At 37.4% G+C, this 25,681-nt stretch overlaps 1 protein-coding gene across 2 annotated transcripts; it reads left to right on the top strand.

The window, feature by feature from the left end:
• Window positions 1–7,970: 7,970 nt before the first annotated feature.
• On the top strand, window positions 7,971–23,364 carry LOC120536804 (interferon-inducible GTPase 5-like). Of its 2 annotated transcripts, none has more exons than XM_039765300.1 (2): window positions 7,971–8,100; window positions 21,692–23,364. In XM_039765300.1, the coding sequence occupies exon 2, from the start codon at window positions 21,699–21,701 to the stop codon at window positions 22,893–22,895; it is 1,197 nt and encodes a 398-aa protein (XP_039621234.1). In that variant the 5' UTR covers window positions 7,971–8,100; window positions 21,692–21,698; the 3' UTR covers window positions 22,896–23,364. The 2 variants fall into 2 exon arrangements, with proteins under 2 accessions (XP_039621234.1, XP_039621232.1); XM_039765298.1 differs by lacking the exon at window positions 21,692–23,364 and adding an exon at window positions 14,273–15,711 and having other exon boundaries at window positions 7,981–8,100.
• The last annotated feature ends 2,317 nt before the right edge of the window (window positions 23,365–25,681 follow it).

The raw sequence follows: 25,681 nt of genomic DNA, 5'->3' as shown, positions 1-25,681 counted from the left end.
TTGTTGGAGCATCATGAAGCTTTGAGTAGGTGGTGGTGGCGCAGGCCACCACCACCACAAAGAAACCGGAAAAAGAAACAGAAAATAGAGTAGGGGTCAGTACCGATTTTAGAGCCACCATGAATAGTTATTTTGAGGAGATTGAACGATTCTTGTGCTGGTGGTTGAAAAACTGTTTTTATTGTATGAATGTTACTAGCAGCTGTGTAAGATATTTACATTTCCTTAAATGCAGTATTCCAGGGGTGACTACCTACTGAGTCCAGAATCCATTTGGGGGATTTCTGTGATCACATAGTGAAGGTTGGGGATAAATAGAAGGGATTCATTCTGTGAAGGCAATGTCCTGATATGAATGTGACAGATGAAAATTATAGTAGATAGATAGATAGATAGATAGATAGATAGATAGATAGATAGATAGATAGATAGATAGATAGATACTTTAGTAGTCCCAAGGGGAAATTCACATAATCCAGCAGCAGTATACTGATACAAAAAAAAATATTAAATTAAAGAGTAATAAAAGAGCATGTAAAAACAGACAATAGCTTTGAATAATGTTATTGTTTACACCCCCACCGGGTGGAATTGAAGAGTCACATAGTGTGGGGTCTTCTCAGTCTGTCAGTGGATCAGGACAATGACAGCAGTCTGCCGCTGAAGCTGCTCCTCTGTCTGGAGATGATCCTGTTCAGTGGATGCAGTGGATTCTCCATGATTGACAGGAGCCTGCTCAGCGCCCATCGCTCTGCCACGGATGTTAAACTGTCCAGCTCTGCGCCTACAATAGAGCCTGCCTTTCTCACCAGTTTGTCCAGGCGTGAGGCGTCCTTCATCTTTATGCTGCCTCCCCAGCACACCACCATGTTGAAGAGGGCGCTTGCCACAACCGTCTGCTAGAACATCTGCAGCATCTTATTGCAGATGTTGAAAGACGCCAACCTTCTAAGGAAGTATAGTTAGCTCTCTCCTCTCTTGCACAGAGCATCAGTATTGACAGTCCAGTCCAATTTATCATCCAGCTGCACTCCCAGGTATTTATAGGTCTGCACCCTCTGCACAGTCACCTCTGATGATCACGGGGTCCATGAGGGGCCTGGGCCTCCTAAACATTACCACCAGCTCCTTGGTTTTGCTGGTGTTCAGGTGTAAGTGGTTTGAGTCACACCATTTAACAAAGTCTTTGATTAGCTTCCTATACTCCTCTTTCTGCCCACTCCTGATGCAGCTCATGATAGCAGTGTCGTCAGCGAACTTTTGCATGTGGCAGGACTCCGAGTCGTATTGGAAGTCCGATGTTTGTTGGCTGAACAGGACCGGAGAAAGTCCAGTCCCCTGCGGCGCTCGTGTGTTGCCGACCACAATGTCAGACCTGCAGTTGCCGAGACGCACATACTGAGGTCTGTCTGTAAGATAGTCCACGATCTATTTTTCTCTTAAGTTTTGTCGTAACTCATAGATGTATTTTAAGCTCCTGAACCTGGTCTGCAGCTTCATTACTTTTTTTACATTTTTGCTGTAATATGAGGACTAGAACTGCATACAGTTCAAGATGAAACCTGACAAGTGAGCCAAACTAGGGAAGATGAATCTTTTCTGACCAACTCTGTTCAGCAGCTCATGGATACATGGAGTAACATAACATCCTTATTATAATTTCTAATCTCTTGTATACACTGTCTACTTTAGTCCCTCTGTTGTTATTTTTCTTATCTGGCAACCCACCAACTTTACAGTCATTATCAACTGAAATTAAGGTAACAGCTACATTTTTATTTAAATTAATTATACAATTTGTAAAAAGCTGCCAGCTTAATATGGCTCCCTGTGGGATTCTTGACCCCAAATACTTTTAAAAAGCCCAAGTTCCATTTTGAATTTTACAAAATTGTGCACAAGTATGTGTACTATACCCTAAATCTCTATCTATTGTAATGTGAGGATTACCCTCTCCTGGATTTTGTCCTCAAAAGATTTTTGAGAGTCTGTCTATTTCCCAAACCCATTTAGACAGGGCATGGTTTAGAAAAAGCTGAAGCCTATACCACATTGTTTCCTTTAGAAGCAAAAGCTCCCTAATTGGAATAAATTCTTTTAAATTGAGGCCATTTTAAGTAACCGAAAAATATAGAAATATGATATTAAAAGGCGATATCCCTCCCATAGTGATACGACGGTACAAATCACATAAGAGAAATTAACTTAGCTTTCTTTACTGATGATTTACACGACATTACAAACAGAGGAAGCCATAGCAGACAATACACAAGGTGGGAACACTGCCATTTTCTGTTGCTGCGCTGAAAGGATTTTCCGAATGGATGACATCATCCATCCATCGGCTTCAAAGTTTTGTGGCAGTAGTTCAAGCCTTTTATACTGTCTGATCCACACGCACATCCTCTGTGGTCTCCAAACAAGGAAAGGAAAAGACTCAACCCTACCTCCAGAAATACAGGAACGGCACAATGCCTACCCTCACAGTTCTTCCTTTCATTCTCCAATCTGCTAAACTAGTGGTTTCTAAATGCAGCGCCTAGCCCCTGTGTGCCAAATTTGGCTTGCACATGTGAATGAATCCATAAAATAATTTCTTGTACAGAGCACAGTGACATTAAACTTACATTCGTGTTACACACAGCCACTGGGGCTAATTTAACAACACCAGTACATCTAACCTGTATGTCTTTCGACTGTGGGAAGAAACTCACATACTCACGGGAACAACGTGCAAAGTGCACACAGAAAGCACTTGAACCCAAGTCACATTGTTGCTACCATCACAACACCCTGTGAACAATGGCCGACTGTTCATCCCGGCCAATACCCCTACGACGCTAGATGGAGCCCTTCCGGCAGCATGGAGGTGCACCCGAATTCCAGCAGGGCAGCATGGATATTGGAGTTTTCCTTCAGAGCCCTGCTGGATACCATGTGGGCCGCAAGGGGACGCTACAGGGGGGCTCAAAGACTTACATTTGCCCTATAACCCGAAAGTACGTCCTAGTCACATGGACAGAGGAAATAACGTGCTTCCGGGATGAAAAAGAAGAGTTTTGATCTGACCCGGAAGTGCTAGGAAATCACATGGACTAAAGCTTCAGAAGCACTTCCGGGTCATGGACTATAAAGGACTCTGGGAAATCCCAGATGGGTGAGCTGAGCTGGGTGGAAGGGTGGCAATGTGTCTGGGAGTAGGAGGATTGGTTTTTGTATTATTGATTATTGATTTATGAGTATTGTGGATAGGACGGTGCTTTGTGCACATTATTATTATAATAAATAATAATTCTGTACTTTTACCTGGTGTCTGACGAGTGGTCTGAGGGCTTAAGGGGACGACAAACATCACACCTTAATCTGTCACAACCCTTTTTTGAGAGCAAAGTGATGAATAAAATACACTGCACTGTTTTGTTGTTACACTGTGATATTTAGTAGTTTAATGAGTAGCAAATTCCCCATATTAGCATATGCTGACAATAAAATGAAATAATTTCCAATACCTTTTCTTTTTTTAAGTTTGGAATGATTTCCTGTAGACGTCTGCTCTTCAAAAAGTTAAAAAACTGGTCATACATTATGTCTTGTGAGGCCATTCTTAAATAAAATTATAAATGATTAATTTTTGTATCAAATCAGTAATTTTTTAATCCTTGGATAAAATTTTATTTAAAGCATTATCATTTTAGTTGGTATCAATTTTAGGGTTTGTCATTGCCAGGAACGCATTTTATGTGTAAGTATTGTATTTCAAATTTATAAAAATCAAAAACAACACATTTACAAAACATGTTTGAAAACTGCAAATTTAACAGGCTGTCTGGTTGGCAATGATATTGATGGAACAGACACAGATACGGTACATAAAGATGGAGACAAGGGCGGACAGTACCTGATGAATGACAGAATTATGAGGTGCTTTGAATGTATGTAGAGGTATGTGGTATATGAAAATAATGAATATTGATTGTTCATTTATTTAACCATTTTTTAACTTCTGACAGAATTTTAGTATTATTACAGTTTTCCTCCATCAGGTTTGGCTTTTAGAATTCGACATGACTGCTTATTGTTTTAAGATGTTCTCACACTTGTAATGCATCTGTTTTCTGAAAAAGAAACAGTGTATGATTAAATATAAAGTGTATATGTAAACGTTTCATAACGAGAAAGACAGACAAAACATTTCACACCTTTCTTTTTTATTTATTAAAAACTACAATAAAAATGTTCATTGGATATCATTAAAAAAAGTATTACACAGGATTTTTGTGTAGAATGTTATGGGTAAATTCTACATTAGACAGTTTGCGACAGCAAAAACTGTAAGAAAATTGTTAATCAATAAATACAACTAAAGAAGGATGGAGAAAGTGCTCCCCTCGGTAATATCACAAGATCAAACTGAATTTATAAAGGGCTGACACTTATCTTCAAATCTTCGATGCCTGTTTAATGTAATATACTCCCCAACTAAATCAAATACCCCAGAAATATTATTATCACTGGATGCAGAAAAAGCATTCGACATGATTGAATGGAAATACTTTTTTTACTACATTGGAGAAATTTGGGTTTGGCCCGAACATTTGTGCATGGATCAAATTACTGTATACCAATCCAGAAGCTTCAGTTTGTATCAACAGCATTTGCTCAGACTACTTTAAACTAGAACAAGATACCAGACATGGATGTCCCTTGTCACCGCTACTGTTTGCAATCGCCATTGAACCACTGGCAGTTCACTGTCGAAATACTGATCAGATAAAGGGGATTATCAGAGAAGGACTGAAACAGAAAATCTCCTTATATGCAGATGACATGGTACTGTATATATCAGACCCACAAAATACTGTGCCTGCAGTCTTAACAGCACTCACAGAATTTCGAAAGATCTCTGGTCTCAGAATTAATCTGAATAAAAGTGTACTCTTTCCAGTGAATTCTCAAGCATATAATATTAGATTAGACACCCTACCTTTTATCATTGCAGAAGAGTTTAAATACCTCTGGGTAAACATCACAGGTAAACATAAAGCTCTTTATCAACAAAATTTCACCGTCTGCATGGAAAATTTAAACAAGACTTGCATAGATGGTCAACCCTTCATCTCACTCTAGCTGGAAGAATTAACACTGTTAAGATGAATATTCTTCCTAAGCTCCTTTTTTCATTTCAAAACATCCCAATATACATCAATAAATCATTTTTTAAGCAATTAGATTCAACAATAACCTCATTTATTTGGCATTCAAAACATTCACACATCCAAAGAGCGACCCTACAAAGACAAAAGGCAGAAGGCGGCATGGCTCTACCTAACTTCCAGTTTTATTACTGGGCAGCAATTATACAAGCGATAAAAACCTGGATACAAATAGAAGAACATACACAGGCCTGGAAAGCAATAGAAGTAAAATCCTGCAGTACTTCTTTATATTCCCTACTCTGTGCCCCAATAAACACAAGTTAGTGGCAATTCACTAATAACCCAATTGTGCTTCACTCACTTAGAATATGGAACCAATGTAGAAAGCATTTTAAGATGGAGAAGCTTTTATCTGTGGCACATCTGCAAGAGAACCACCTCTTTCAACCTTCACAAACATATGCAGTTTTTCTTTTTTTTATCTGGAAAAAATTTGAGATTAACTTGCTTAGAGATCTTTATATAGACAACGTCTTTGCATCCTATGAACAATTACATTCCAAATTTAACATTCCTGCCACACATTTCTTTCACTATCTTCAAATTAGGAACTTTGTTAAACAGAACCTTTCTGATTTTCCTCATCTTGCACCCTAATCCATGCTGGAAAAAATATTGCTCAATCTCAAGGACTCAGACACCATATCTGCAATATACTGTATAACATTATTTTACAGTGCCTCCCTTTCAAAGATCCAAGAAGACACTGGGGTAAAGATCTCTCCATTAATATATCAGAAAAGGAGTGGAAAGTAGCAATGTATGCATTATCCTGCTAGGAGTAGCCATCAGAGGATGGGTACATGGTGGTCATGAAGGGATGGACATGGTCAGAAACAATGCTCAGGTAGCCCGTGGCATTTAAACAATGCCCAATTGGCACTAAGGGGCCTAAAGTGTGCCACGAAAACATCCCCCACACCATTACACCACCACCACCAGCCTGCACAGTGGTAACAAGGCATGATGGATCCATGTTCTCATTCTGTTTACGCCAAATTCTGACTCAACCATTTGAATGTCTCAACAGAAATCGAGACTCATCAGACCAGACATTTTTCCAGTCTTCAACTGTCCAATTTTGGTGAGCTCGTGCAAATTGTAGCCTCTTTTTCCTATTTGTAGTGGAGATAAGTGGTACCCGATGGGGTCTTCTGCTGTTGTAGCCCATCCGCCTCAAGGTTGTGCGTGTTGTGGCTTCACAAATGCTTTGCTGCATACCTCGGTTGTAACGAGTGGTTATTTTAGTCAAAGTTGCTCTTCTATCAGCTTGAATCAGTCGGCCCATTCTCCTCTGACCTCTAGCATCAACAAGGCATTTTCGCCCACAGGACTGCCGCATACTGGATGTTTTTCCCTTTTCACACCATTCTTTGTAAACCCTAGAAATGGTTGTGCGTGAAAATCCCAGTAACTGAGCAGATTGTGAAATACTCAGACCGGCCCGTCTGGCACCAACAACCATGCCACGCTCAAAATAGCTTAAATCACCTTTCTTTGCCATTCTGACATTCAGTTTGGAGTTCAGGAGATTGTCTTGACCAGGACCACACCCCTAAATGCATTGAAGCAACTGCCATGTGATTGGCTGATTAGATATTTGCATTAATGAGAAATTGAACAGGTGTTCCTAATAATCCTTTAGGTGAGTGTATATATATATTGCCCAAATGAGCCCAAATGTCCTCTAGTGGCCAGGAGGTCTTGTCTCTTTTCAACAACCCACCAAATATTCCTGTCAGATTTTGTTCTCTTATTAGTTAAAAGGATGGACGTCTGGCCACCATACTCGTACTCTATACAAATGGAAATGTATTTTTCGATATTTCTTTAACTAATGTTTAGTACATTTTTTTCTAGTTGTAAATATAAACATAATGGATATGTAAAAATAGGAGTTATTTATAGCATAACAAAACATTCTCAAATTGCTTGTTTCAATTCACAGCCGGTCAGATCACATACCAGGAACACTGGACACAAGGAAGGAAACAGAGAGCGCATGTCCAGTGCAGGGTGTGAGTATGGGATAATTGCTAGCACTTTTCCTTCATGAAGTCACCATCCTAGTTTCAAAATTCTCCCCTAGTCTTCACCTTTGTGTAGTTTACATGTTCTGACCATTTCAACGTGGCTTTCCACTCTCATCTTGACATGAGGTTATTTCGGTTGGTGACTCTAAATTGTCCTTATGAGTGTATGGGTAAGAGTCTCCCACATGGTGCAACTATTTTAAGATTCCAGTTCCCTTCTACTCTTAACGGGATTAATGTCATTAATGTTCATGGCATCCTGTCCAGGCTTGGCACTTGCAATTTGTCTGATGCTAGCAAGATCGGCTGCACCTCCAAACTGAATCAGCTGAAAAAATAAATAAAAAGAAGAGAATTGTATCAGCAATATACTGAGCAAAAAAGTCGCTTATTAATAAATATTCTTTATCCTTATTGAACTGGTTTCCCTGAGACTGATTTCTGCTGTAATTCCAAAGTTTAACTCTTTTTTGTCTGATGCAATGTGATGCAGTTTGGTGCACAGGATTAGAAGTCGAACTCTTAAACACAAGAATTAAAGTTTTAAATATCGCCTCTCCTCCTCTTCATTTTGTATTATAATCTAGTTTGCCCTGATACAGTAGGTGGTTAGAGACAATGCTAGAGGAATCGAAACCGAAATGTACCAGTTTCTAAGAAATAATTTTATCTACAATAAATAAACAGGAAGCATGCAGACCGGATTTTAACGGGCGGAGGTCCCGAGTATAAAATGAACTTTCCAAACTTCTGTTAGTCAGAAGAGAAGATGGTCAAGTGCCACCGCTTCTAAAAGACAAACTGAAACAATAATCATTTATCAGGCGAACATCAGTTCATCGGTCAATCAGGTAAATGCTAGAAGGATTCAGTTCTTAACATTGTAAACTGTTTTAGCGCTTGTTTAATCTTTAGGCTCTTGTACTGTATCATTGTACCCGCAGAAATTGCAGTTATTTATTTTTTGATCTCGTCTGCAGACGCCATTTCGTGGAGATCATCTGGTCTTCACAATATTTGGGGTGGAATTCAGGATGAAAATACACATTATTGTTCACACAACTTTTATTACTATCTTAGCATTTCAAGGAGACAAGCACATCCATTTACTGTCATCAGCTCTGATGCTGATTTTTGATTAAATCTCTTTGTTTTTTGACTAAGAACTTTATCGGACTTGTTCTGCAACATGGTGAATGATTCTGAGCTCAGGAAACGATAAGAGAGACGAACCCGTTTTTCATTCTTTGTACATCTATTTTGAGCCGAAAGCTTCATTTTTGAAAATCCGTAAATTAATCACATCCTTCCACATTCTTCTCAGCTGGCTGTTATTATTATCTAATAGATTTGGAAATAATCATTTAAAGTGAAAAGTTGTTACAGTTTTAGAGACACGCCTTTGGTTCGTAAATAATTCCTTCAGGGGAACGTGTGCCAAATTCATGATCGGGCTGCTAAATACCACCATCGCCGCGAAGCAGCCCCCTGACTTCCAGTTATTAGTTATATGCACAACGACACGAGTTTACTTAATTCAAGCAACAGAAATGCTTTTTATCTTTGTCACATCAGCGATGAAAAATAAATAAATAAATACATTGAAAAATAATAAAATAACCGGAATTGAACGCAGACTCGCTGTTTTTGTGATGAGAAGTCTTAAAAAAACAGCGAGTCGGCAATAAATTGTGTTTCCTGTTAGTGAAAACAGCTGCTGAAACAGTAGTGATGCTTGAACTGCATTATAAAAATGGGAGCTTTAAGTAAAACACACGTCTATGAGTGTTTTTTTGCGTTATCTCAAACAAGGGGAAATGTCAGTTAATATTTGGTCCGTTCGAGTTTTTCTTGATTAAAATGAACTCAAAGGAAAGCGTTTTTTTGTACTGAGGAGGAAGTCAAAGAAAAATTGCTGCAGGCAATGGACAACATTCCTCTTCAGAAATTCCAAAAATGTTTTCAAAAAACCGTTGGACCAAGAGCATTCACTCACACAGAAAGTACTTTGAAGGAGAATAAAGTTTCAGTTAATACAAATTATTAAAACATATTTCTTTCCAATTCCGGTTAGTTTTGGGTACCCCCTCGTTTATATATATATATATATATATATATATATATATATATATATATATATATATATATATATATATATATATATATATATATATATGGGGTGCCAAACAGACAAATATAATGATTTTCGGAATATAAACTTAGTGTTCTGAATATATAACACTAAAACCTGATTATATAAAGTCAGCGTTGGAATATATAAATTCAAAACTTGACTATATAAAGTCACTCCTGAATATATAAAGTCAAAACTTGAATATATAAAGTAAGCGTCAAGATATATAAAATCATTCCCGATTATATATGTCAAAGCCAGCGTCGGAATATATGAAGTCATTTTTGAATATATAAAGTTAGCGCTGGAATATATTCGTATTGGTGCAGCATTTCAATAAAGGGCGATCTGTTTCAGCAAGTAACTTAGTCCTGTTTGCTGAAAGGATGTTATGGAGGAATAGCGCTGTTTCTTCTGAATGTTTATCAGTGATCAGAGATCTGAATATTCCTGCTTCACAAATAACTGATGTCTGTTTTTATTGTAAAATTGAGAAAACCAAACACACGCACGTACACAACACAAACACTCAAACTCACACATCGTAGGTCGCACACACAACTGATTAAGTGTATCTGTCACGGGCGATTATTTTTTTCACCCCATAAAACTTTAGTTCGTCAAAAATAGAAAGCAGCGCGGTGATTTCTATTATTCCTTATTGACAGCATTTCATTTAATATAATGATATAAAAGTAATATAAAAGGGTACAGAATCTGCGTCGTAGACTTATTTTGTGTCATATTTCTACAATGAAGTCATGATTACATCTTGCCTGAAGAAGGGGCCTGAGTTGCCTCGAAAGCTTGCATATTGTAATCTTTTTAGTTAGCCAATAAAAGGTGTCATTTTGCTTGGCTCTTCTCTACATTCATAATGGCTAACACTGTACAACACCCTAGTACTTCAATGAAGTCTTTAATTAGTTTGCTTGAAAAAAATCCTATACGGCACACCTGTGAACCGTTTAAAACCGCTGATCTTAATCAATTAATAATTATTTGAACAGGTGCTCTAAAATATCTGTGCGTCGTAGAATTCAGTGCCCCTTCTCTTAGGTGCACTGAGATGTGATTGCTGTGGAACTCCTCTTGTTCGCGTGTCTTTGCGCACCGCATGTCTTTTATTTTAACGCATGCGCTGTGCAAAATGCTGTCCTATCTGTTAGTAAACATGCACGCGCAGCGATGTCCTGATGTCTGCGTTCTAAGACATTTAAAAGACAGCTCTTTAAAATAAATGTAGCAGTCCATTGTCATGCTATAAGACACAGCTTGCTCTTAAACATTTACACAGGTGGTTATTACTATGGATAAAAAAGGAAAAAGAATCCATGGGAAAGGCTTTGTTGTTGAACTCAAATTTCACCTCCGCCATGTGAGTCATTAAAACTTTTGGAATGAAATATAGTTCTATATAAATAAATAAATACATTTCCTATCACAACCACCCTTTCACCCCGGTACATTGGAAAGGAATCTCATTTCACAGCATGTGCAATTATCCTATAAAAACACATAGGAGTTCTGTGCACCGTTTTTCACAGGAGATTAAAACTCATCAAATGTATTTTAAAAACTTTTAGCAGCCTGTGGCATTCTTCATCTGCCGTGGTCCATTACAAAATGAACACTAGGCAGTTAAAATTGTGCACAGTTTCTTTAATAAGCCTATCAGACCGTCTTTTATAGCACTTTCATATCGAGTGTGTCTCTTAATCCCTTTCCATCAGAGGAGACACTTATTTCCACAGCTTGGTCTATGCTGTAGAGATGTGTGCCCCCTGTCTTCTGCTTGTAAATGAATACTGGAATTACAAAACTGTCCACAGTTTATTTAAAGAGATTGAAGGAAGTCTTCTATATCACTTTTATGTCTACTATGTCCTTACTCATCTACTAATTAAAAAACTAAAAATAAAAATCAAGCGCTTACACTGTCTTTTTAAGTATATCTATGAAAATCTCTTTGAGTAGCCAGAAAAATGCTATATAAATGTAATATATTATTATTAGTATTATTTAGGTTTTTTAAAATCCAAATACACCTGATAGGACTTCTTCCAAGATATGTGCCACTCTAGGGTACCAACAAAGTCAAAATGATTAGGAAATTTTGTGATCAGTTGGTTTAAAGTATATTAAGCAAAAAATAATTTTTCATCATCTTCTCATTTCTAATTTGGCATTTCAGGATACAGTATATACTGCAAATATACATTTAAATTATAACCACTGACAAATATTACGTGTGCTTGCATTTTCCATAAAGAAGCTTCAATATGTGCACAAAGTATAGGTGATAAAACACACAAATTCTGACATTAGCAAGACTGTTAAAGGTAAAACATGTATTAGAAAGTATTCTATGGAGTTTTCATGAATTAATCATTATAAGCCTTTTGAGGTTTCTTGATATATTTTGTAATCAGATTTTAATTTCTTTATTTTTATTTTGACAGCCACTTCACAGATCAACAATCCCCAACTTGGTCACTGTCAGAATAAGTCTTTTAACTTTTTTCCTGTGTCCATTAATACATTTTCCACGTTTCACTACCCATCTGAAAGAGTTGGCATCAGGTTGGGTGGCACTTTCAAATTAAGCGAGTGTCAGTGTGGCAAGCACTAGACCGACATTACTTTCAGTCTCATTTTTTGTCTTCCAGCCCAAACCTGTAAATCTCTTTTGTAAATGGGTGGATTGGATAGAGGACAGATACTAACAAATTTCAAGGCTATTTAAAACAATACTAAAAGATATTTGTGTATGTGTGTTGTGGTGCCCCATGTTGTAAGTGTTAGATCCATTGAAGAAGTCAACTTAAACAAAGAAAAGGTACGTTTTGCAGGTTTGTTTGAAGTGTTCTACATTATAACCATATTATTAATTGCTGCGTGAATATAATTTTTTCAAGGGGATGACCTTTACTATTGTCAGAAAGTAGTAGTGTGTTAAAGAAGTAATGAAAAAGAAAAGGAAACATTTTAATAATAACGTAACATGATTGACAATGTAATCAATGTAATTGTTTTGTCACTGTTATCTATCTATCTATCTATCTATCTATCTATCTATCTATCTATCTATCTATCTATCTATCTATCTATCTATCTATATCTATCTATATATATATATATACATATTGTGGCAGATGGCTAGGGTGCCCCTTTGACACTGGGTCCTGTTAAGGCTCCTCTTATAGCCCTCCCTGAAGTGCTCCAGGTGGTAATTAGCTAATTAGGCTGCACTTCTGGGTGTGGCTGCATTCCAGCCCACACAGGTTCGTTAAGCTGTGCAGCTCCTCCAGGTGGGTCACAGACCCACGACTGTGGCACCGATGTAACCCAGGATGGATGTCAATATGTGTGTATTTGTAATTGTGATTGTCGTTTCCAATTTAAAATAATAATTTACAGAAAAGGTATTATTATAATCCAACCTAGACAAGTGTTATTTCTATCTATCTATCTATCTATCTATCTATCTATCTATCTATCTATCTATCTATCTATCTATCTATCTATCTATCTATCTATCATTCTGTTATATAGTGACTTTCATTTGTCTATCTAATGTGATTTTTCAAAGTACGTAAACCTGATTATGGACTTGCCTTTTATTTATTTTTTGGTGTTTCCTTTCTTCTGCCTGCTTATTCTTGGGCATTCCCTGGCCCTGCATGACAACACTTTGGTTGGTGAAGGATTGCTCACAGAAGAAAGAAAGAAAGAAAGAAAGAAAGAAAGAAAGAAGAAAAAGGGCAAAATGACTTATTGCCATTAGCTTAGTAAGCTTTCAAAGTTCAGAGTGATAATTCCACTATTTCCATGTTTATCTACGTCTTTTTCAGAAATAGTACAAAGCCAGTTTATTATAAAGACGTGAAAACTGATCTGCTAGTTTCTTTCTTACAGTCTTTACTTCTTACTGTTCTCTAGCTATTAGTTCACAAACTAATTCTTCCTTGTTGCTCATACGACTCTGTTTTGTGTTTTCATCGTGCTCACTCAGTAGAGTGTAATTTTATTTTCGATTAGTTTAACTTTCAGACTCTTGTGACTTATATAATGGAGAAACAGAACATGGCCTCTATACTTGTATGTTCTGTCACAGAGCGCAGGATTCTGTAAATACATGAAGCCAAGCTACTAGAGCTGTACAGAAAACAGGAATTGATGGTCTTTTGGGGACTGAATGTCTTGATCTTTTTAAATATGTACAGTATTTTTAGCAGAATTGTTACAATTTTTTAATCAAAAATAAAAGAAAAGATCTTGTCTATTGACTATATGTGACTATTTAAGTGAAGGTGTTAATTGATAGCTAAGCTTCTCAGAATTGTAGAACCTCTAGTAAGTTTTACATCTGATCTTCATGAAGTGTAAGGCTCAGGTAAAAGATCAAGATGTCTATCTGGGTGCTCCAGGCATAACAAAAAGTGATGAAATGGCCGTGTAAGTAAGGGAGGTGTAAGTGTGGAGTAACAGCTCATCTATCCTTTAGTATTAGTGGTAAGAAAGGCAAGGAATGTTTCCTGTTTTATTTTATACATTTGTTTTTCTGGTTTTCCTCAGTTTTCCATGGTTACCTGGTTAGTATTAAATGCAGGATATTGTTATTCCTAACAAAAGTCTACTTTGAAGTTTAATTATTTAAAAATATGAGAAACAGTGTTGGCCAAAAAGTAGAAGTGAGTGTTGAGGCATCAGGTTTTACACAGCAGTAACATATACTGACCTGTACAGTCCATATGTCCACCTGAACCTGCCACTCAGTGGCCATCAAAGTTTTCTAACAGCAATATTAGAGCTTTGTTGAAGATAAAATATTTGTGACATCAATGAAAGTTTAAAATATTTACTCAAACCTATTTTTATAATTGCAGAAACATAATGGGCAATAAAATATCTACTTACTATGGCTTTTTTAAAGAGGAAGAGGTAAAAGAACTTGCTTCACTTTACAATAAAGGGGGCTTTGAAGCAGTTGTTTCCAGAATTAAAGAAAAGAGTGAAGCTCTAGAAAATGAAACACTGAAAATTGCAGTTACTGGAGCGTCTGGCGTGGGCAAATCTGCCTTAATCAATGCCATGAGGGGTCTGAGTGGTAGTGACCCTGGTGCCGCTGAAGAGGGCTCTACAGAGCAAACTATGGTGGTCACAGATTATCCACACCCACAACACCCAACTCTCTGTTTTTATGACCTCCCAGGTGTTGGCACTACAAAATTTTCAAGTACAACATATGTCAAAAAACTTGAACTTTGCAAATATGATGTTTTCATTATTGTTTTGGGAGTGAGTGTCATGGAAAATGATGTTTTTCTTGCCAGAAAAATAAATGAAATGGGAAAGAAGATTTATTTCCTACGCAGCAAAATAGACATTGAAATGGATAATCTAGAAAAACAGAACCGACAACAAGACAAGGAGAGAGAACTCAACAAAATCAGACAGTACTGCATCCAAAAGCTGGAGGAGATCAAGTTTCCTTCACAAGAGGTCTTCCTGGTGTCCAGTTACCGTATGAATGATTTTGATTTTTCCAGATTTTGTAACGTGGTAGTATCTGATCTGAGTGAGAACAAGAGGCATGTATTTAACCTCGCCCTTCCCAATTTCAGCACTGATGTCATTGAAACGAAAAAGGCCAGTCTACACCAAAAAATTCTGGGAGCTGCTGCACTATCAGGTGTAGCAGGTGCATCTCCTATTCCTGGAACATCCTTACTTTGTGATATCGGCATTTTAGTAACAACATTTATGTATATACGAAGCAGCTTTGGTCTGGATGATGAATCACTTCAGAGACTTGCATGGAAATTTGGGAAACCCGTGGAAGTCCTCAAAGCGGAAGTCAAGAATCCTTTTATCTCTGATATTAGCGCAGCCTCAGTTTTAAAACTGATTACCACTTCAGTTGCTGGTGCTGTTATGGCTGCTGAAGAAGCAGCTCACTTTATCCCAATTGTTGGATCCGTTGTTGGGCCGCCTTTGTCTTTTCTATCTACCTACAGCATCCTGACAAATTCACTTGATGAATTTGGAAAGTCAGCAGTGAGGGTGATTATAAAGACCACAAAGAAGTAAATCCAAGTTCACATCATGAGCTGAAAGTTTTAATTCTGTACATGAAACAGACGTTTAACAATGTGATACATCAACTGCCTGTAATTTAGGGCCTGACTTTATTGATTTGCATGGAGAAGTTTAGTGAGTGTGATATGCTTTTATTTCTAAATTTATAACAGCAGTGTCAATTACAAATAGAGAACATGAATTTTTTTCCATAAATAATAAAGAGATATCAATTTTAAGAGCATAATCTTTTTGTCCCAAATATTTTCTTTTTTTGCTGAGTTATACTTTTTCAATATTACAGTAAAGTTCAGAGAAGAAGGTACTGCAGTCCACACACATTAATACTGTGAGAGAATAATTTAGAGGTAACAATAGATAGATAGATAGATAGATAGATAGATAGATAGATAGATAGATAGATAGATAGATAGATAGATAGATAGATAGATAGATAGATAAATCTTAAAAGGTGGTAGAAGTGATCAATAGTTAAGCATTTTGTTTTGCAGTGTACATTCAAATATATAAAAATTTGTTTTTGGTACCAGAAGAAGGTTGTTGTAATACACACGTTTTACCAAGAAATGACTAAGAGATCAGCAGATGTCCTGTAAACAACAAGATTAAACAGTTGTTACATACACAGAAATTTCAAGGGTGATGGGTAAATTTAAAGGATCGCAGAATAAATTGATTTTTAACAAGTCATTTGGGTCTAGACCAACCAGAGTAAACGTATGCATTGATTGACTCTGCGTATAAATTCAGTAGTTCATAAAATGTATCTCTACTCTTTGAGTCTTTTATCATTCTGTAAGAGACTTCTGTGATGGATGCTCCCTGTTCAGTGTTTACTAAAGAGTAAATGTTGCTGTTATATATACGTGTACTGTGTTATAATTGAATTACAGGGTTTGATTATGCAGCCATGTGCTATATGTCTGCTCTCTGTGAGATAAGCTTGATTGCTTTGGTCTGAGAAGTGTCAAAGAATAATAATAATAATAATAAAAAGAAAGCAAGGAGTTTTGGGGTGTTGTATTAACCACCTGTCAGCGTCTCTCTCTTAGTAATAAAATATGGCGACGAGAACGGCTGAGTTTTCTCTTTCACCACCGCCTCCCTTCCTAGTTTACCCCTTTTGAGCCTCCTATTCTGTGTACTCGCTGGTTACTGTCCTTTGAGGTCAATCTCACTGCCTTGGGCATTGAGGATGTTTCGGCTGCACGCAAAACGTCACTACTCGTTCATTGCTTGGAAGCGGAAGGGCAGCGAGTGCTTGGAACTTTGGGACCGGTTGACTCATAGGATGCCGAAGTTACACTTTTGAATGCCCACTTCTCTGCCCCACAAAGTGCTTTATTATGGAGATGTATTTTCAGACAGCGCGTCAGCTTCGTGGGGAGACTGTCCATCAGTATGTCACAGACTTAAGGGGACTAGCTAGCTCATGCAAGTTCGGGGTATTACAAGAGGAGATGATCCGCGACCAGCTAACTGAATGCACTAGCGATGATAAAGTTCTAAAAAGGCTTTTGCTTGAAACAGATGATTTGACATTACTAAATGCAGTCGAAATAGCATTCAGTGTGGAATCTGCTGCTGATTGTGTGGCGGAGCTTTCGAAACGCTTTGCTTCTGTCTCCGCATCAGAGAGTTACGCTCAGCACTCCTGAATATATAAAGTCAAAACTTGAATATGTAAAACTAAGCGTCAAGATATATAAAATCATTCCCGATTATATATAATGTCAAAGCCAGCGTCGGAATATATGAAGTCATTTTTGAATATATAAAGTTAGCGCTAGAATATATTCGTATTGGTGCAGCATTTCATTAAAGGGCGATCTGTTTCAGCAAGTAACTTAGTCCTGTTTGCTAAAAGGATGTTATGGAGGAATAGCGCTGTTTCTTCTGAATGTTTATCAGTGATCAGAGATCTGAATATTCCTGCTTCACAAATAACTGATGTCTGTTTTTATTGTAAAATTGAGAAAACCAAACACACGCACGTACACAACACAAACACTCAAACTCACACATCGTAGGTCGCACACACAACTGATTAAGTGTATCTGTCACGGGCGATTATTTTTTTCACCCCATAAAACTTTAGTTCGTCAAAAATAGAAAGCAGCGCGGTGATTTCTATTATTCCTTATTGACAGCATTTCATTTAATATAATGATATAAAAGTAATATAAAATGGTACAGAATCTGCGTCGTGGACTTATTTTGTGTCATATTTCTACAATGAAGTCATGATTACATCTTGCCTGAAGAAGGGGCCTGAGTTGCCTCGAAAGCTTGCATATTGTAATCTTTTTAGTTAGCCAATAAAAGGTGTCATTTTGCTTGGTTCTTCTCTACATTCATAATGGCTAACACTGTACAACACCCTAGTACTTCAATGAAGTCTTTAATTGGTTTGCTTGAAAAAAAATCCTATACGGCACACCTGTGAACCGTATAAAACCGCTGATCTTAATCAATTAATAATTATTTGAACAGGTGCTCTAAAATATCTGTGCGTCGTAGAATTCAGTGCCCCTTCTCTTTGGTGCACTGAGATGTGATTGCTGTGGAACTCCTCTTGTTCGCGTGTCTTTGCGCACCGCTTGTCTTTTATTTTAACGCATGCGCTGTGCAAAATGCTGTCCTATCTGTTAGTAAACATGCACGCGCAGCGATTTCCTGATGTCTGCGTTCTAAGACATTTAAAAGACAGCTCTTTAAAATTAATGTAGCAGTCCATTGTCATGCTATAAGTGACAGCTTGCTCTTAAACACTTACACAGGTGGTTTTTACTGGGGATAAAAAAGGAAAAAGAATCCATGGGAAAGGCTTTGTTGTTGAACTCAAATTTCACCTCCGCCAGTGAGTCATTAAAACTATTGGAATGAAATATAGTTCTATATAAATAAATAAATACATTTCCTATCACAACCACCCTTTCACCCCGGTACATTGGAGAGGAATCTCATTTCACAGCATGTGCAATTATCCTATAAAACACATAGGAGTTCTGTGCACCGTTTTTCACAGGAGATTAAAACTCATCAAATGTATTTTAAAAACTTTTAGCAGCCTGTGGCATTCTTCATCTGCCGTGGTCCATTAAAAAATGAACACTAGGCAGTTAAAATTGTGCACAGTTTCTTTAATAAGCCTATCAGACCGTCTTTTATAGCACTTTCATATCGAGTGTGTCTCTTAATCCCTTTCCATCAGAGGAGACACTTATTTCCACAGCTTGGTCTATGCTGTAGAGATGTGTGCCCCCTGTCTTCTGCTTGTAAATGAATACTGGAATTACAAAACTGTCCACAGTTTATTTAAAGAGATTGAAGGAAGTCTTCTATATCACTTTTATGTCTACTATGTCCTTACTCATCTACTAATTAAAAAACTAAAAATAAAAATCAAGCGCTTACACTGTCTTTTTAAGTATATCTATGAAAATCTCTTTGAGTAGCCAGAAAAATGCTATAATAATGTAAGATATTATTATTAGTATTATTTAGGTTTTTTTAAATCCAAATACACCTGGTAGGACTTCTTCCAAGATATGTGCCACTATAGGGTACCAACAAAGTCAAAATGATTAGGAAATTTTGTGATCAGTTGGTTTAAAGAATATTAAGCAAAAAATAATTTTTCATCATCTTCTCATTTCTAATTTGGCATTTCAGGATACAGTATATACTGCAAATATACATTTAAATTATAACCACTGACAAATATTACGTGTGCTTGCATTTTCCATAAAGAAGCTTCAATATGTGCACAAAGTATAGGTGATAAAACACACAAATTCTGACATTAGCAAGACTGTTAAAGGTAAAACATGTATTAGAAAGTATTCTATGGAGTTTTCATGAATTAATCATTATATGCCTTTTGAGGTTTCTTGATATATTTTGTAATCAGATTTTTAATTTCTTTATTTTTATTTTGACAGCCACTTCACAGATCAACAATCCCCAACTTGGTCACTGTCAGAATAAGTCTTTTAACTTTTTTCCTGTGTCCATTAATACATTTTCCACGTTTCACTACCCATCTGAAAGAGTTGGCATCAGGTTGGGTGGCACTTTCAAATTAAGCGAGTGTCAGTGTGGCAAGCACTAGACCGACATTTCTTTCTGTCTCATTTTTTGTCTTCTGGCCCAAACCTGTAAATCTCTTTTGTAATTGGGTGGCTTGGATAGAGGACAGATACTAACAAATTTCAAGGCTATTTAAAACAATACTAAAAGATATTTGTGTATGTGTGTTGTGGTGCCCCATGTTGTAAGTGTTAGATCCATTGAAGAAGTCAACTTAAACAAAGAAAAGGTACGTTTTGCAGGTTTGTTTGAAGTGTTTTACAATATACCCATATTATTTGCTGCGTGAATATAATATTTTCAAGGGGATGACCTTTACTATTGTCAGAAAGTAGTTGTGTGTTAAAGAAGTAATGAAAAAGAAAAGGAAACATTTTAATAATAACGTAACATGATTGACAATGTAATCAATGTAATTGTTTTGTCACTGTTATCTATCTATCTATCTATCTATCTATCTATCTATATATATATATATATATATATATATATATATATATATATATATTGTGGCAGATGGCCAGGTGGTAATTAACTAATTAGGCTGCACTTCTGGGTGTGGCTGCATTCCAGCCCACACAGGTTCATTAACCTGTGCAGCTCCTCCAGGTGGGTCACAGACCCACGACTGTGGCACCGATGTAACCCAGGATGGATGTCAATATGTGTGTATTTGTATTTGTGATTGTCGTTTCCAATTTAAAAGAATAATTTACAGAAAAGGTATTATTATAATCTAACGTAAAAAAGTGTTATTTCTATCTATCTATCTATCTATCTATCTATCTATCTATCTATCTATCTATCTATCTATCTATCTATCTATCTATCTATCTATCTATCTATCTATCTATCATTCTGTTATATAGTGACTTTCATTTGTCTATCTAATGTGATTTTTCAAAGTACGTAAACCTGATTATGGACTTGCCCTTTATTTATTTTTTGGTGTTTCCTTTCTTCTGCCTGCTTATTCTTGGGCATTCCCTGGCCCTGCATGACAACACTTTGGTTGGTGAAGGATTGCTTACAGAAGAAAGAAAGAAAGAAAGAAAGAAAAAAGAAAGAAAGAAAGAAAGAAAGAAAGAAAGAAGAAAAAGGGCAAAATGACTTTTTGACATTAGCTTAGTAAGCTTTCAAAGTTCAGAGTGATAATTCCACTATTTCCATGTTTATGGACGTCTTTTTCAGAAATAGTACAAAGCCAGTTTATTATAAAGACGTGAAAAGTGATCTGCTAGTTTCTTTCTTACAGTCTTTATTTCTTACTGTTCTCTAGCTCTTGTGACTTATATAATGGAGAAACAGAACATGGCCTCTATACTTGTATGTTCTGTCACAGAGCGCAGGATTCTGTAAATACATGAAGCCAAGCTACTAGAGCTGTACAGAAAACAGGAATTGATGGTCTTTTGGGGACTGAATGTCTTGTTCTTTTTAAATATGTACAGTATTTTTAGCAGAATTGTTACAATTTATAATCAAAAATGATTAGAAAAGATCTTGTCTATTGACTATATGTGACTATTTAAGTGAAGGTGTTAATTGATAGCTAAGCTTCTCAGAATTGTAGAACCTCTAGTAAGTTTTACATCTGATCTTCATGAAGTTTAAGGCTCAGATAATAGATCAAGATGTCTTTCTGGGTGCTCCAGGCATAACAAAAAGTGATGAAATGGCCGTGTAAGTAAGGGAGGTGTAAGTGTGGAGTAACAGCTAATTTATCCTTTAGTATTAGTAGTAAGAAAGGCAAGAATCGTTTCCTGCTTTATTTTATACATTTGTTTTTGTGGTTTTCCTCAGTTTTCCATGGTTACCTGGTTAGTATTAATCGTACGGTATTGTTATTCCTAACAAAAGTCTACTTTGAAGCTTTATTATTTAAAAATATGAGAAACAGTGTCGGCCAAAAAGTAGAAGTGAGTGTTGAGGCATCAGGTTTTACACAGCAGTAACATATACTGACCTGTACAGTCCATATGACCACCTGAACCTGCCACTCAGTGGCCAGCAAACTTTTCTAACAATAATATTGCAGCTTTCTTGAAGATAAAATATTTGTGGTATCAATGAAAGTTTAAAATATTTACTCAAACCTATTTTTATAATTGCAGAAACATTATGGGCAATACAAAATCTACTTACTACGGCTTTTTTAAAGAGAATGAGGTAAAAGAACTTTCTTCACTTTACAATAAAGGGGGCTTTGAAGCAGTTGTTTCCAGAATTAAAGAAAAGAATGAAGCTCTAGAAAATGAAACACTGAAAATTGCAGTTACTGGAGAGTCTGGCGTTGGTAAATCTGCCTTAATCAATGCCATGAGGGGTCTGAGTGATGGTGACCCTGGTGCAGCTGAAGAGGGCTCTACAGAGCAAACTATGGAGGTCACAGATTATCAACACCCACAACTCCCAAATGTCTGTTTTTATGACCTCCCAGGTGTTGGCACTACAGAATTTCCAAGTGCAACATATGTCAAAAAACTTGGACTTGACAAATACGATGTTTTCATTATTGTTTTTGGAGTGAGGTTCAAGGAAAATGATGTTTTTCTTGCCAGAAAAATAAATGAAATGGGAAAGAAGATTTACTTCCTACGTAGCAGAATAGACATTGAAATGGATAATCTAGGAAAAAAGAACCGACAACAAGACAGGGAGAAAGAACTCAACAAAATCAGACAGTACTGCGTCAAAAAGCTGGAGGAGATCAAGTTTCCTTCACAAGAGGTCTTCCTGGTGTCCAGTTACCAAATGAATGATTTTGATTTTTCCAGATTTTGTAACGTGGTGGAATCTGATCTGAGTGAGAACAAGAGGCATGTATTTAAACTCTCCCTTCCCAATTTCAGCACTGAAGTCATTGAAATGAAAAAAGCCAGTCTACACCGAAAAATTCTGGGAGCTGCTGCAGCTTCGTTTGTAGCAGGTGCATCTCCTATTCCCGGAACGTCCTTACTTTGTGATATCGGCATTTTAGTAACAACATTTATGTATATACGAAGCAGCTTTGGTCTGGATGATGAATCACTTCAGAGACTTGCATGGAAATTTGGGAAACCCGTGGAAGTCCTCAAAGCAGAAGTCAAGAATCCGTTTATCTTTGATATTAGCGCAGCCTCAGTTTTAAAACTGATCACCACTTCAGTTGCTGGTGCTTTTATGATTGCTGAAGAAGCATTTCACTTTATCCCAATTGTTGGATCGGTTGTTGGGGCGCCTGTGTCATTTCTATCTACCTACTGCATCCTGAGAAATTCACTTGATGAATTTGGAAAGTCAGCAGTGAGGGTGATTATAAAGGCCACAGAGAAGTAATTCCAAGTTCACATCATGAGCTGAAAGCTTTAATTCTGTACATGAAACAGACATTTAACAATGTGATACATCAACTGCCTGTAATTTAGGGCTTTTCTAAAAGTTTAGTAAGTGTGATATGCTTTTATTTCTAAATTTGTAACTGCGGTGTCAATTACAAATAGAGAACATTAATTTGATTCCAAAAATAATAAAGAGATATCAATTTTAACAGCATAATCTTCTTGTTCCAAATATTTTCTGTTGATTTGCAGAGTTATACTTTTTCATTATTGCAGTAAAGTTCAGAGAAGAAGGTACTGCAGTCCACACACATTTATACTCTAAGAGAATAATCTAGAGGTAACAATAGTTAAACATTTTGGTTTGCAATGTACATTGAAATATATAAAAAATAGTTTTGGTAACAGAGGAAGGTTTATGTAATCCATACATTTTACCAGGAAATGACTAAGAGATCAGCAGATGTCCTGTAAACAACAAAATTAAACAGTTGTTACGTACACAGAAATTTCAAGGGTGATGGCTAAATCCAAAGGATCGCAGAATAGATTGATTTTTAACAAGTCATTTGGGTCTAGACCAACCAGAGTAAACATATGCATTGATTGACTCTGTGTATAAATTCAATAGTTCATAAAATGTACCTCTACCCTTTGTGTTTTTGATCATTCTGTAATAGACTTCTGTGATGGATGCTCACTGTTCAGTGTTTAGTAAAGAGTAAATAATGTTGTTATAGTGTATACAGTATATGTGCACTGTGTTATAATTGAATTACAGGGTTTGATTACGCAGCCATATGCTGTAGGTCAGCTTTCTGTGAGATAAGCTTGATTGCTTTGGTCTGAGAAATATAAAAAAAAACAGAAGAAAAAAAAAGAAAAGAAAACAAGGAGATTGTGGGTGTTGCATTTTCCAGCTGTCAGCCTCTCTCTTAGACATTAAATTTGGTGACGAGAATGGCTGACTTTTCTCTTTCACCACCGTCTCCCTTCCCAATTTACCCTTTTGAGCCTCCTATTTCGTGGACACATTGATTACTGTCCTTTGAGGTCTATCTCACTGCCTTGGGGCTTGAGGATGTTTCGGCCGCACGCAAAACGTCGCTACTCGTTCATTGCTTTTGTAGCGGAAGGGCAGCGAGTGCTTGGAATTTTGGGACCAAGTGACTCATACGATGCTGCAGTTACAGTTTTGAATGCCCACTTCTCTGCCCCACAAAGTGCTTTACTACGGAGATTTATTTTCAGACAGCGCTGTCAGCTTCGTAGGGAGACTGTGCATCAGTATGTCACAAACTTAAAGGGACTTGCTAGCTCATACAAGTTTGGGGCATTACAAGACAAAATGATCCGCCACCTGCTAACTGATGATAAAGTTCACGAAATGCTTTTGCTTAAAAAAGATGATGTGATATTCCTAATTGCAGTTGCAGTAGCATTCAGGGCATGTGGAATCTGTGGCTGTTTGTGCGGCAGAGCTTTTGAAACGCTTTGCTTCTGTCTCTGCATCAGAGAGTTACTCTCAGCACTCGCAGCCGGACAATTCTGCAGCATCCGAAGTCAGCACAACAGACCGAGAACAGACAATACAGTTTGTGCAGTGCAGGCATTCAGAACAACTTCAGCAGCACTGAGGAAACTGTGGATCACCATCACACACGACCAGAGCTCAAAGCCACTGTCGCAGCTCTGGTTAATGGAATCACTTTGCTAAGGTATGTCGTTCTTCTCCAATCAGTGCGCACGGACAGCAACTATAATTCATAATTTGATTTCAGGACCAGCAGCTGTCATGTCATGTACAGTCAGTTTAAATGGTGTGAACATTTCACTCTTGTTGGACCCTGGTGCTACTATGTCCCTATTAAATATTAACACATATGAACAGTTTTTCAGTTCTATGGCTTTGTCTCCACCGACCACTACTGCTAATGGTTATGGGGACTCTCGGATCTCCCTGATATGAGTAGTATAAGCCAGGCACATTCTGTCAAACTGTCAATCAAAGATGACTGACAACTTTTTGCTGTCAAAACAAATTGGTGAATGGCAGCCTGTCCCCTCCCCACCCCTCTTTAATCCCGCACCTCCACCTGCTTGTCCAAGGTATGTGTCAAGAGCATTTTTGATGGATGTGTCCTCTCCCTTGGCCCCCGGTCTGGCAGCACCTGCTTGTTGACCCCCCACTTCCCGGCCCCTTCTCCCGAGGACATGACCATACATGTTGCTGCCGGGTCGATCGTCATGTCCAGGCATGAAAATCCTGAGTCTGACTTGGCCCCAGGTCTGTCAACACCTGCTTGTTGGCTGACCCCCACTTCTCTGACCCTTCTCCCGAGGACATACCCAGACATGTTCCTGTCCATAACCAGTCAGCCAGATCTACCTTTTAGCCGTTCCTGCATATACTGTGTGGGGTAGTGATGGGTCGTTCTTGAACGATTCGTTCATTTTGAACGAATCTTTAATGTGACTCGGGAAGAAAGAGTCGTCTCATGGGAGTGATTCGTTCAGTCGCGCATGTGCATTTGCGCAACTTCCTATAGTTTCTGTATTGGAATTGATTCACCTGTTTCGAGTCTTCGGGTTTTTCGAGGCATTCGTTCATCACGTGACAGCCCCATAAGCTTAACCAACTCAGTCTGAGCCGGAAACAGAATTGATTAGTTCATCTCTCGAGTCTTCGGGTTTGAGTCTTTCGTTCATCATGTGACCGCCCCATAAGCTTAACCTATGCAGTCTGAGCCGGAAAGAGAATTGAACGAAATGACTCGAAAAATG

Source organism: Polypterus senegalus, chromosome 10, assembly GCF_016835505.1.
Source record: "Polypterus senegalus isolate Bchr_013 chromosome 10, ASM1683550v1, whole genome shotgun sequence".
NCBI classification, from domain to species: domain Eukaryota; kingdom Metazoa; phylum Chordata; class Cladistia; order Polypteriformes; family Polypteridae; genus Polypterus; species Polypterus senegalus.
The sequence above is the reverse complement of the archived record's forward strand: the minus strand, read 5'-3'. Positions and strand labels throughout refer to the sequence as shown.